The 12,856-nt window shown below is 36.0% G+C and overlaps 1 protein-coding gene across 1 annotated transcript; it reads left to right on the top strand.

Moving 5' to 3' along the window:
• The first annotated feature begins 11,952 nt into the window (after positions 1–11,952).
• On the top strand, positions 11,953–12,534 carry LOC147406234 (uncharacterized). The gene has a single exon (XM_086432522.1). The coding sequence runs from the start codon at positions 11,953–11,955 to the stop codon at positions 12,532–12,534; it is 582 nt and encodes a 193-aa protein (XP_086288648.1).
• The last annotated feature ends 322 nt before the right edge of the window (positions 12,535–12,856 follow it).

Below are 12,856 nucleotides of genomic sequence, written 5' to 3'. Positions count from 1 at the left end.
TAAAACGTAAAAAGTCATTTCTAAGGGCAAAATGGTAATTTTACAATTTTAATAATTAAAATTTTTTAAATTAATAATTAAAAAATTAATTAATGTAAAGTGAAATCCTAATTAAAATTCAAGTCAATCAAGTAATATTTAAGTCAAAATCCTAAAGTCAAGTCAATCAAGTAAGACTTAAGTTAAAATTCTAAAGTCAAGTCAATCAAGTGAGACTTAAGTCAAAATCCTAATCAATCTAATAAGACCAAAGTCAAAACCCTAATAGAATTCTAATTAAACTAAAAAACTATCTAAAATAATTCTAATTAAACTCTAAAACTATCTAAAAAAAACCTAATTAAATTCTAAAACTATCCAATAGAATTCTAATTAAACTATGAAACTATCTAAAATAATTCTAATCAAACACTAACTCTATTTAAAAATAATTCTAATAAAACACTAACTCTATCTAAAATAATTATAATTAAACACTAGCTCTATCTAAAAAGCACTTTTAAAAATCTATAAATAAGGGTCCCTACAACCTATTTTCATATAAAAAAATAAATCCTACAAAAAGTAGGTCAAAAAGCTTCATTAGCCTCCCATAAACCCTAATTTTGAAGTCCTGACTCCTTACCTAACATCCATACCCCAACTTTAACTCAAAAAACTCCTAGAAACCCTTTAAAAATACCCAGAAATCCATAAACAAAATCAGAAAAACTCATAATGAGATATTTTATCTTGGAGATCTGAAGCGAATCCGGTGACAGAACGAAGCGAGGAGTGTTGTACGAGGAATTGTTCTATCAAATCTTAGGGAACAAAATCGTTGCGTTCATTAAGGTACATTTTTTTTTATTAGTTAGGTCTTTTTAGCAATGTAATTTTATTTGGGAATTAGTAGAGACCAGCGTTTGCTGGGCGGGATTGGTGCCTAACACCTTCCAACCCCGTAACATGATCTCCGAACCTGTATTTTTCTTTCGTAGATTACTATTATTTACCTTTTAGAGTCAATGATCGGTTCTTAGACCGTAATAACTAGGTGGCGACTCCAAAACCTCAAAGGTCAAAAGTGGATCCGCACACCCCGCGGATTGAGGGCACTTTCACCATGAAACCTTTAGCTTATGACCATTTGATTTGAACAAAATATCGAATTTTGAAGATTTGGACCCTTAGGCCCGTTAATAGGTTTTTGATAGAAAAATGATTTTTTAGGTCCTTTCAAGTGGGGGGGCATTCAAATTGGGGTACCTACAAATACTATAATCGTATTCTTAGGCCAAAACATTTAACTTTATTGTGCACAAAAATATACCATGGTATAGATAATAATGATATTGATAATAATCACAATCAATAGGAGCAGAAAAGGAAACTCTATCGCTAATAAATTGTAAATAGGAGTCCAAAATTAAAAACATCATAAAAACATAAAACAAATAAATTATGCCACAGAATCAAAAGACTCCAAAACTTCCATGTGATTAATATGCTCTTTGAACACTTTAGGCAAAATACCTTTAATGAGAAGGTCTACAATCATTTAATCTATAGACACATGTGATACTTCAATGATGCCCTCTCAAACTTTCTCGTATGCTATACGATACTTGATCTCTATGTGCTTGTTACTTTTGGTAGTCCACTCGTTCTTCACAAACTTGGTCACAACTTCATTATTGCAAAAAACAACCGATAGCCTATGGATAGAATCCATAACACCCAACTCCGTAAAGAAGTTCATTAACCATAGGGCATGCCAAATAGTTTCATAGAAACTGATGTACTTCGCATGCATAGTAGAATCTGTCATGATAGACTGTTTGGTGCTCATCCACGATATTGCTCATGAGAAAGAAGAAAGATAAACCTGGTGGTAAATGTCAGGCTGTCACAACATCTTGCATAGTATGAATCAGAGTAACCAATAACCTCTAGATTGCTCGATCTCCTGAAAACTAGCATAAAGTCCTTTGTTTTCTGTAAGTACCTAAAGGCTTTCTTTACCGCTCTCCAATGAGCAACATCGGGGTTTCTTCTGCCTTTTGAGCATTTCAACAACATAACTAATATTTGTTGAATGCAGATCATCATATATATCAGACTACCAACTGTAAAAGCATACTCTCTTACATCAACTTGACTCATTTCAATCATACTCTCGTTCTTGGGATATTGATCCTAACTGAAAATATCTTCTTTCACCACTAAGACTTTGGTAGGTCCATAATTTTCCATTTCATACCTTAGTACCTTATCAACACAAGCTTTCTAAGACAAACTGAAATAGCCAGTTGAACAATCCCTATAAATCTTTATTCCCAGAACGTATTCAGCATTTCCCATATCCTTAATGTCAAAGTTCATTGACAATAAATGTTGTGATATGTTTATAATGGATGTCATTACTGACAAGTAGATATCAACCACGTAAAGGACGAGAATAAAAAAATTGCTCCCACTCACCTTGATATATATACACTTATCTACTACATTTTCTTTGAAATCATATTTGACTACACCTTGGTCAAACTTGAAATACCACTGTCGTGAGGTTTGCTTCAATCCAAAGATAGATTTCTTCAATTTGTAAACTAGATTCTTTTTTTCCTCAATTTTAAAACCATCGGATCAAGCCATATATATATCTTCCTTAAGATCACCATTGAGGAAAGTTGTCTTTATATCCATCTGATGCAATTCCAAGTCATAGTGAGCTACGATAGCCACAACAATCCATAGGGAATCCTTTGATGAGACTGGAGAAAATGTCTCAAAGAAGTCAATCCATAGTTTCCACCTAAAACCCTTGGCTACTAACTTTTCCTTGAGCCTTTCAATTTCATCTTCTGAATATCTTTTGTTCCTAAATACCTATTTGTACTTAATTATCTTGCAATCCTTTGGTACTATCACAAGACCCCAAACTTGTTTCTTTTCCATAGATTGTAACTCCTCTCTCATTGCCTCTTACTAGTGTTGAAATTCATTACTTTCTATATCCTCCTAACAAGTTAAAGGATCTTCAACATCAAGATCATTCAACTTGTCCTCCTGCAAGTATACCTCATAATCGTTAGGTATAGCTAACCTATGTTCCTTGCTAGATCTCCTAATAGGAATGGGTTCTTGAGTTGGTGCAACGGGTAATTGAGGATCAAAATTCTATAACACTACCTCTTGTTCCTTAATTTTGGGAGGATCCATTAGAACTGGTCTGAAATCTAGAAGAGTGACTATTGGAGCACTCCCACTTTTTTCAAAGATATCAATTTTTCTATGCTTCAAATTTCTACTAGGTTTATCCTTTTTCAAAAAACTTTGTGTGATTCATTTCAATGATTTCCAATGGCCTAAAAGGATAATAAAACATGTTTCCCATGACCTTTCAAGGAACTCAATGAAGTAACATGCGACAATCCTGGGATCCAGCTTCTTCAAGTTTGGATTATACAATTTTGCCTTGACAAGGCATCCCCATATATGGAATGTCCAAGTCTTGAGTTTCAGGTGCAATTTTGCAAGGTATCATGTTAAGGACGTAAATGTGAACTTTAATGTTTTATCTCAAAAGGAATTTGGTAGATCAAAATGACTCATCAGGCTATGAACTGCATTCTTATAGTGCAATTTTTCCTTTCTACAATACCATTTTGTTGTGGTGTGCATGACATGATATATTGACTTATCTATATTTGGGTCTAGTTTTGATGAATGCCTCTATCATCTGACACGAAAACCAATCCAATTTCATGTATATTTTTTATCAAAAAATTCGTGATATGACAGAGTCCTAACATGATCCGTCTTATCAAGAGGACTCCAAGCTTATAAATAGAGATCAGTCCTTATGGAACTCTCTATTTTCTTTTCTTTTTCTACTTTCTTCAATATTCTTTTTAACTTCTCTTTCTTTTTTACTTTTTAAGAATTTTAGATTTAAATTTATGCAAATTGAAAATACAATTATCCAGAATTATTCAAGAAATAAAAGTATGGATTTCTTTTTTTCTTTGTTTCTTGGAATGACTCTTGGCTAATCTCCTAATTTAAGGAGATCGATGAAGCTAATGTAAGTATAAAACTTAGAAATTGTCATGTTCATAAAATTTTTCATCAGTAAATAGATTTTTCTTCAAAATCTTGTTACTTTAGTATTATTTATTTTTATCTTTCTTTATCCTTCATCTCGGCATGATCTGTTACTATTGGGGAGAATCCATTATATCGCATGCTCATTGTGATATTGAATCATTAGGCGATAAAACTATTAAAAGAATGAAAATCTTTGCTAATTTTAGATTTGAATTAATTGGATCTTTAATGTTAAATTATTTGAATAAAAAACCTTCGTCGGTTTCTTGATTGAGTAATAAAAGGAATACAAAATAAATTGGTTTTAATATTTAGTTGGTAAATTCGATTTTCCTAGATATTCCAATTAAATTATTTTTCAAATCTAATTCAATTTTAAATTTTTTTATTTATTAGTAAAAAAGATTTATTTTAAAAAAAACTCTCTTTTTAGAAAATTAGATAGAAAAGTTAAAATAATTTTCCTAAGTTAGATTTTATTTGCTGTGAAACCTTCTCCCTGTGGATCGACCTTTACTTGTCCTATCAAGTTAAAAAATTTATAATTGTTTGTTCGAAAGACCATAATAAGCTGTAAAAGACTGTGCAAAAAATGAGCGAACAAACTGGCGCAGCTACCAAGGAGAAAGCATCACAATTTTTAACAAACCATAGGATTAGTATTTTACATTTATGTTTAAGTTTTATTTTCTTTAGTTTTTAGTATATTTTAATTTGTTAACTGCAATACCAGATGTAGACACCCCAATTTGAACGAGCCCCCACTCTAAAGGGCCTAAAAAAAAATCTTTCAATAAAATTGGCCAACGGGCCTCAAAAACCCGAATCACTCAAATATGGCATTTTGATCGAACCGAGGCCCCTGAGACCTCCTACTGGTTTAGTGGGCCTACCAAAAAGAATTGGCGCACCCCCACCTTCACCGTTCCACTCCCAAATCCAAAAATAATCGATTTTCAATAAAACTCGTCAACGGGCCTAAAAAGCCCGACTTGCCAACACGTGGTATTTTGATCAAACCAATATTTTCAAAACCTAAAAAAATGAATAAAAAAAAAATGAGACTTGGGACACCTATCATTTCCTCTACCCTCACCGCTCCATCGCCGAAACCAAAAATACCCTAAGCCCATCTACGGCCCACCAACCTTCAACTCTCTAAAATCAATCCCTCACCTTACCCCTTAACCTAAACCCCAAAATATCTCCAACATACCCAACCTTACCCTAAAACAAACCCTACCCCATTTCAAAATACTTACAACCTTCCTAAAACCTAAGCCCAATACCCTTAAGCCCAAATTCATATCCAATTTATATCCAACCCACAATCCTAACCCATAAACCACTACCTACATCAAGCCAATCATCACTTTTTCATCAAAAATAACACATGTCATCATCCCATCTAACCTCCCTCATCAAACCACCAACTCCCATCACCTTTCTCTAAAAAATTAACTATCCCATTACTTTTTCTCTAAAAAAATCACATCAACCCACACCTCCCTACTAACCAACCATCACCTTCCCCTAATCTACCATCTCTACAACCTAAACCTACACCCCCTTCCCAAATCAAACACCTCCCCCTAACCTACTATTATCACTCCCTACTAACCAACCACCACCTTCCCCTAATCTACCATCTCTACAACATAAACCGACACCCCTCCTCAAACACTCATTCTCTCTCATCAATTAATATAAACCCCTAATCTCCACAAATCTTGTCACATGTCACCATCTCCCTCACCCTCCCAACCACCCTCTTACATCCTCCATTATCTTAAACCAAACACCACTCAATTACAACTACCCTCTTAAACACCCATCATCTCACCTCACCAAACACTCCACCCAAATGATTTGGGTAAGATCAAAACCATTTGGATCAAAACACAACTCATTTACCTCCATTACATAATTACCCATCTCCCAACTCTTAATTTCATACCCCCACCCTCAAAACTCATGTCATTCTCTATTCTCCCAACATTTCACCCCATCTTACCCCTAAAAATAAATCCAAAACTCTATAAAATCCCCCTCATTCTTAACTCTCACTACCTAATGAAAATTTGAAAAAAATACTCTCTAAAAAAAAAATTCTTTACTCACCTTACTACTCTCAACTCTCAACTCATTTCAATTACTTTCAACTCTCAATTCTTAACTTCTTCTCAAGAAAATCCAAGAATGTCAGAGGGATTCATTACGAAAAGTCAAAGAAAGTCAACAAAGGTGTAAGTTGAGTTTGGACAAAATAACACCCCCTCCAACTTCCTTCTTCTACTCACCCTTTTCTGCACACCTTCACACACACCATCATGGTTTGAACCATCAAAGGGCCCCTTTTTCAATAAGGGTGCCCTCAATAGGTTGAACCAACATCAAAGCCCATCATACTTGAGGGCACATATCAGATTTTTTGATTCTTTTTCTTATTTTATTTTTTATTTTCAAAATGGACCAAATCTGAGGTTACCACCATGGTGGATGGAGTAGGGTGCCTAACACCTTCCCTACTCCCTAAAATGAGTCCCCTTACCTAAAATCAAAAGTTAGACCAAATGAGCCATATCCGTACTGGAATCACTAAAATGCCAAAAATGACATATTTTTCAAAAAAATGTAATTCGGCTGACCATTCACACCCATTTTCAAATATGAATGGTGGCGACTCCAAAATCCCACAAAGTGGATGATATATTCAAAATTGAATAAATCACGTGTCCACAGCTTGGCGACTCCACTAGGGAAGGAAGGCTTTACCCTTGTGTCAACTCGGTCATTTTGAAAAAAATACAAAATATTCTTACTCGGTCATTTTGGAAAAAATACAAAATATTCTTATTTACAAGCTAACATTATTTGTTGTATTTGTTGTGTTTGTTGTCAAGTAGATTTTTTTTCTTTATTTATACTTACTATATTCTATATTTCATATCCTTACCTTCTTCTTAACAAGCTTCCTTACGACTGCTTACTCTCCCTTGGGTTAAAAAAATCGATTTTTTTCTTTAGTTATCCGATTATATTTCTTTTAAGCATGCATATCATCAAAAAAATGAAAAAAATGTTTTTTTTTCCCAAGCCAAAATCAGAGGCAATGTGCCTCAAAATGAGTATAAAAAAAGATTTTAAAAAAAATGTTTTTTTTTGAATGGATGGTCGAACTTAAACTGATTGTAACTTTCTCGTCCAATCTCCGATTAACTATTATAGCATATCGATTTGGGGTAGAATGAAATTTTCTTTCAAATGTGACTAAGTTAGTAAGATTTTGATAAGTCAAAATCAATTTTTGAGTCCGTTTATTATCGTTTCCATTAAAATTTTCGTTCAGCTTCTCATATGGATACAAAATGAGTAGAAAAAAAAAAACATAAAAAAAAATTTGGCCCAAACCAAAAACCAGAGGCAATGTGCCTCAAAATGAGTACAAAAAAAAATTAAAATTTTTTTTTGCTCAGTTTGTTCCTTACGTCAGTCTTGGCAACTTTCCTCTTGGACTTTATTTTTTTTTTGGAGTTATAAAGCTTCAAAATATCAAACGGATCATTTTTTTTTGTTAAACTTAGGGTGTACCGCTCGCCACTTTTTGATTGATCAAAATGAAAATTCAAAGCAATCATTAGTTAGACCATAAAAAATAAAAATAAAAAGATAAGTCCTTTTATTATTAGTTTATTCATTAAAAAAATTTGATTGATCGATGCCTAACTATGAATGTGCTATCCTTGTGGACTAATTATCTGAAAAGCCATGATGTCCATAGATATATTTTCAATGGGTTTACATGATCTTAATACGAATGTAATGGATTTTGTATTCTTTGAGCTATGTGACATCCATGGATGAATGGTTTGACTTGACTCACGGGCCCACTCATCTGAAAAATACCCCGGGCACACCCTATCCTATTTGCACACACTACTAACATGTTTACTTTACTACATTGCATGCTTGCATATCCCTAATAGCCAATGTAGCACTAGTGCGTGGCCCGGTCTCCTCAGGGATGCGACGTTATTCATGAAAACCACAACTCTAATCACGTACCATAAGGTATATAAAACTGGGGCATCAGTACCGTTTGATCGGGTGATTCTTAAAGGTATATCGATATACCCATGTTGGAGCGACTTGAGCCTTTATTCTATTATAAGTTGCACGGTCACATGTCCCGATTGCCAACGTAGTACTAGTACGTGGTCGGTCCCCTCACGGGATGCGAAAACCATTTATGAAAGCTACAACCCTAGACTCGTACCTATACGGTATATCAAAGTAATCTAATTGCACTTCTTGGTCAAAATCAGTGCCTAAACGAGATCTTGCCCCGCTAACTACTACGGTACTAAGGGGATAGACGTCTATTCTAGACAAGAGGTGACTTAAGAGTGCCCGTCACCTCTTAACTAGGGATTAAACTGGTTGCTTTTGACTTCAGAGATTTGAGTTGGAGACTTAGATTATCACCTATACAGTATATCAAACCGAGTCACCACATACCATCTGATTGAATACGCTCGAGAGGTATATAGGTGCACTTGGGCAAGGGTGGCCAGATAAATTGCATTGCACGTAGTAAACCTAGAGGCTAGAAACATTCCCATAAGTCACTACTCGAATTTATAGTGGGTGTTCCCGGGTTGCTTTTCAGAAATGGACATTACAAATTGTTGAGATCAAGGAGTTACGATTTTTTCTTTAAGATAATCAAATCATTTGTTAACCTGATTCAAAACTATTATATCAATGGGTGCACCAACCCAATAAAGAATCCATTTTAAATTTGGTAGTGATGCACAATGAACCAGTTCATCTCGATTTAACGATCACGATGGGTCGGACCATTTAACTAAAAATGGCGTTCAAGTTCTTTTTTCTCTAATTTGGGTCCCAACCCATTTCAAGAGAAGAAAAATATTTTTCAAAAGAAAAAAAAAAGAAAAAATGATTTACAAAAGATTTATTGTTTGCAAAAAAAAATGACTTACAAATATATGTTTTGCATGGACCTTGGAAATGTACTAAAATATTCTTTTGTGTCAACTCAGGATGCTAGCTGCAGGTAATAACCCAATCGACCAGTTGGTCAAAACAACCATCACGGGGATACACACCGTAGAGAAATTCAATTTTGGGAAATTCATGCTGAGATGCGCCCTGTACTTCCACGAGTTTGAGATAGATTGGAACCTTTTGCGGGCTATGACTAATCGTTGGAACCCTTATCTTCACATATTCCACATTGGGCATATGCACTTGTGTCCTACTCATGAAGACTATTGTGGCATCATAGGGATATCTATTTTAGGTCCTCTAGTCAGGCCTTCATTGAAGACAGGATATTATGGTGACCTCGCCACAGGCCTAAACATTTCAAAAGAAGAAGTCAAAACCTTAGTCCGTAACGGGAAATTGGATTTAGTACCCTTATTGAGTCCATACCACTCTCGTAGTCATCCCATCAATGTAAAATCATAAGCCTGGAGAGCCACTAGAAATTATCGATTGTGTTTAGGAATCTTAGCCCAATACATACTGACCTCCAAAAGTAAGGGTCAAACTGTCCCTGAGTCTTTCATAGACATAGCTTCCCAACTCTTCATAAAAGCCAATCATGTACCTCTTATTCTAGCTGAAACCTTCTCAGGTCTAGATGCCACAAAAAATGATGAGAGAAGGGATTTCAAATGAAGCCCTCACCTACTTTATATGTGGCTCTACGACCGTCTTAAAATTGTGGACATTCCTCCAACCCTCACTTTTCCAAAAAGAAACATGGTAGTACGTTACAACTCAATTAAAACTTGGAGCAAATGGTTGAATTCTCACCTTGCCCGTCATATTAGTTTGAAATGCCCTTGGTAGATGGCTGACTACCCTGTTTTAGGTACCAAAGGATCCTATTATGTCCGTTTGATTGGGTTGGAGGATACATCTTTTTACCAACCTACCTTGATCTCAGAACAATACGGAGTGCCTATAAAGTTTTCGCTGCCTCAACACAAAAAATTCTTTACGCCCGAACCATTGACTAAAAAATTAGTGCATCTCATTGAGAAGACTTGGAACAAGTGCACCTTATGATATCCAGATGGACCAATAGAGTTCAAAGAGCTAGTCGTTGAACCAAGAGAAGCAAACCTAATGGTCCTAGCAATCCTGATGACGATCAAAACAAACCCAAGCGTCCATGTAAAATAATCTAAGTCAGAGTTATTAAAAGTAGTTATTCAATGAAAATCTTATCTGTCAAACAATTTTCAATAGTTCAATAAAATCTCATTTAGTTTCTTTGTGAGTAATCATTGCAAATGAATTATTAATGGGTTGGTGTACAAATAATAATAATAATAATAATAAATAAATAAATAATAAAAAATAAAAATAAAAATAAAAAGTTTTTTTAACTCAACTTGTTTTAGCTAATCTACTTTTACAAAATGTCATACCGACTCCGTGCTGATGTAATTTTCTTTTTCAAAATATTTTTACAGACTCCGTGTCGATGCCAGTCCCGTGCCGATGAAATTTCTTTTTGAAAATATTTTACTGACTCCGTGTCGATGCCAATCCCATGCTGATGAAATTTCTTTTTCAAAATATTTTACTGACTCCATGTCGATGCTAGCTCCGTGCAGATGGAATTCGTTTTACCGACTCCGTGTTGATGAAATCATTTTTAAATTTTACCGACTGCATGTCGATGCCAGCTCTGTGCTGATATAATCATTTTAATTTTTACCAACTCCGTGTCGATGCTAGCTCCGTGCTGATGAATTTTTTTTTTAATTTTTTTGACTCTATGTCAATGCCAACTCTGTGATGATGGAATGATTTTTAATTTTACCGACTCCGTATCGATGCCAATTCCGTGCTGATGAAATCATTTTTTACCGACTCCGTGTCGATGCCAGCTCCGTGCTGATGTAATCGTTTTAATTTTTACAGGCTCCGTGTCGATGTCAGCTCCGTACTGATGAAATTTTTTTAATTTTACCGACTCTGTGTCGATGGCAGCACTGTGCCGATGAAATCATTTTTAAATTTTATCGATTCCATGTCGATGCCAGTTTCGTACTGATAAATTTTTTTAAAATTTTACCGACTCCGTGTCGGTGGCAGCTCTGTGCCGATGAAATCATTTTTAAATTTTACCGATTCCATGTCGATGCCAGTCCCGTGCGGATGTAATTCATTTATCGACTCCGTGTTGATGTCGGCTCCGGCTGATGCAATTCCTTTTTAAAATATTTTACCAGCCCCATGCTGATGCCAACTTCGCATTAATGTTGGCCCCGTGCCGAATAACTCTTTTATTTAAAACTCGTTTACTTTAAAATAAATAACTTTACCCGACCTAATAAAACATCATGCATTTTCTTCTTTGTAAATAAGATAGTAACGCTTGGTTTTCTATACCCAAAGGTGGCCAAACGAAAGAAATATAAACAGCCAGAGGAACCTCCGTATTTCCTCAGATCTTCCACCATCACCATAAGTTCTTCCAAACCTGTACAACCCATAGTAGCTGAAACATCAGAGGTTGATCCCAGAATAGCAGCGCTACTAAAAATGATTGAGAGGCAAGAAAAGATGGTAAGTGTCGTATTAGCCAACGCCAGCATCATACAAGCCCAAACAATTCAGCACCATGCGTCGAGGTTAAATCAGGATCTACTCGAGCAACCTCCGCAAAGACCACAGACCACTATGCCTCCAACAGTGCCAGAATACCAAGGGCCCCTACTCTACATTCCATAGAATCGACCACCCCCGGTAGTCATTCCTGATGATGAGTGTGAGTATAGGGCCACAAAGGCCAAAAGTACGACAGACAAAAAGATGGCCCAACAAATCGAGTCCCTTCAAGAGGAAATGAGGAGAATGAAAGGCCTCAACACCATGAGTGGAACTTGGTTTAAGGAGTTCTACTTTTATCCTAATGCACAGTTGCTAGCCAAGTTCAAGTGTCCGAAGTTCGAAAAGTACAATGGAGTAGGGTGTCCGCTGTCACACCTGAAACTATATTGCGGATCTATGTGCCAATACGGTGAAGATGACAGGCTATTGGTGCAGTTGTTCCAAAGAAGTTTAATGGGGCCAGCCCTCAAGTGGTTCTCCAAATTGGACCATACACTTATCAAAAATTGGCAAGACTTAGCTGAGATGTTCTGGCACAACTATCGGTTTAATACGGATGTGGGACTGGACCAAAATGATATGGCTAGAATGATGAGGAAGCAGAGGGAAACAGTGAAGGAATACGCCCAAAGGTGGCGAGAGTCAGCTTCTCAGGTACGGCCCGCTATGACCGAACAAGAGATGAACACCACGTTTATCTCTACATTGAGACATTCATTCTATACCTATCTGGTAGGGCAAATCACGGGCACTTTCTCCAATCTTGTTCAAGTGGCAGACTAAGTCGAGGATAGGATCCGAACCGATTTAATATTTGACTTCACAGCCCTAAGTGCAGCAGTAGGGATATCGGCACAGAAGAAGTCAATGTCTTTTGTCAAAAAGAAATAGGAAACTCAAGTCAACAATGTACAACCCAGCCAACCTCTTTTCATTCAGGCACCAGTTCAGAGGTCACGGGCACCACAAGTCCCTTGGACGCTAGTACCTCGAGCTGCCTGGGTTCTAGCACCGCAGAATCCCTTTAGGACAGTTCCTCCGCAAGCACAACCAGCACCACAGTATAGGCAAAATCAACAAGCAAGACCCAACAGGATAAATAGGG

Source organism: Akebia trifoliata, chromosome 3 (genome assembly GCF_017979445.1).
Source record: "Akebia trifoliata isolate Shusen 1 chromosome 3, ASM1797944v1, whole genome shotgun sequence".
In the NCBI taxonomy this organism is placed as follows: domain Eukaryota; kingdom Viridiplantae; phylum Streptophyta; class Magnoliopsida; order Ranunculales; family Lardizabalaceae; genus Akebia; species Akebia trifoliata.
Note: the sequence above shows the minus strand (reverse complement) of the source record. Positions and strands in the feature narration are given on the sequence as shown.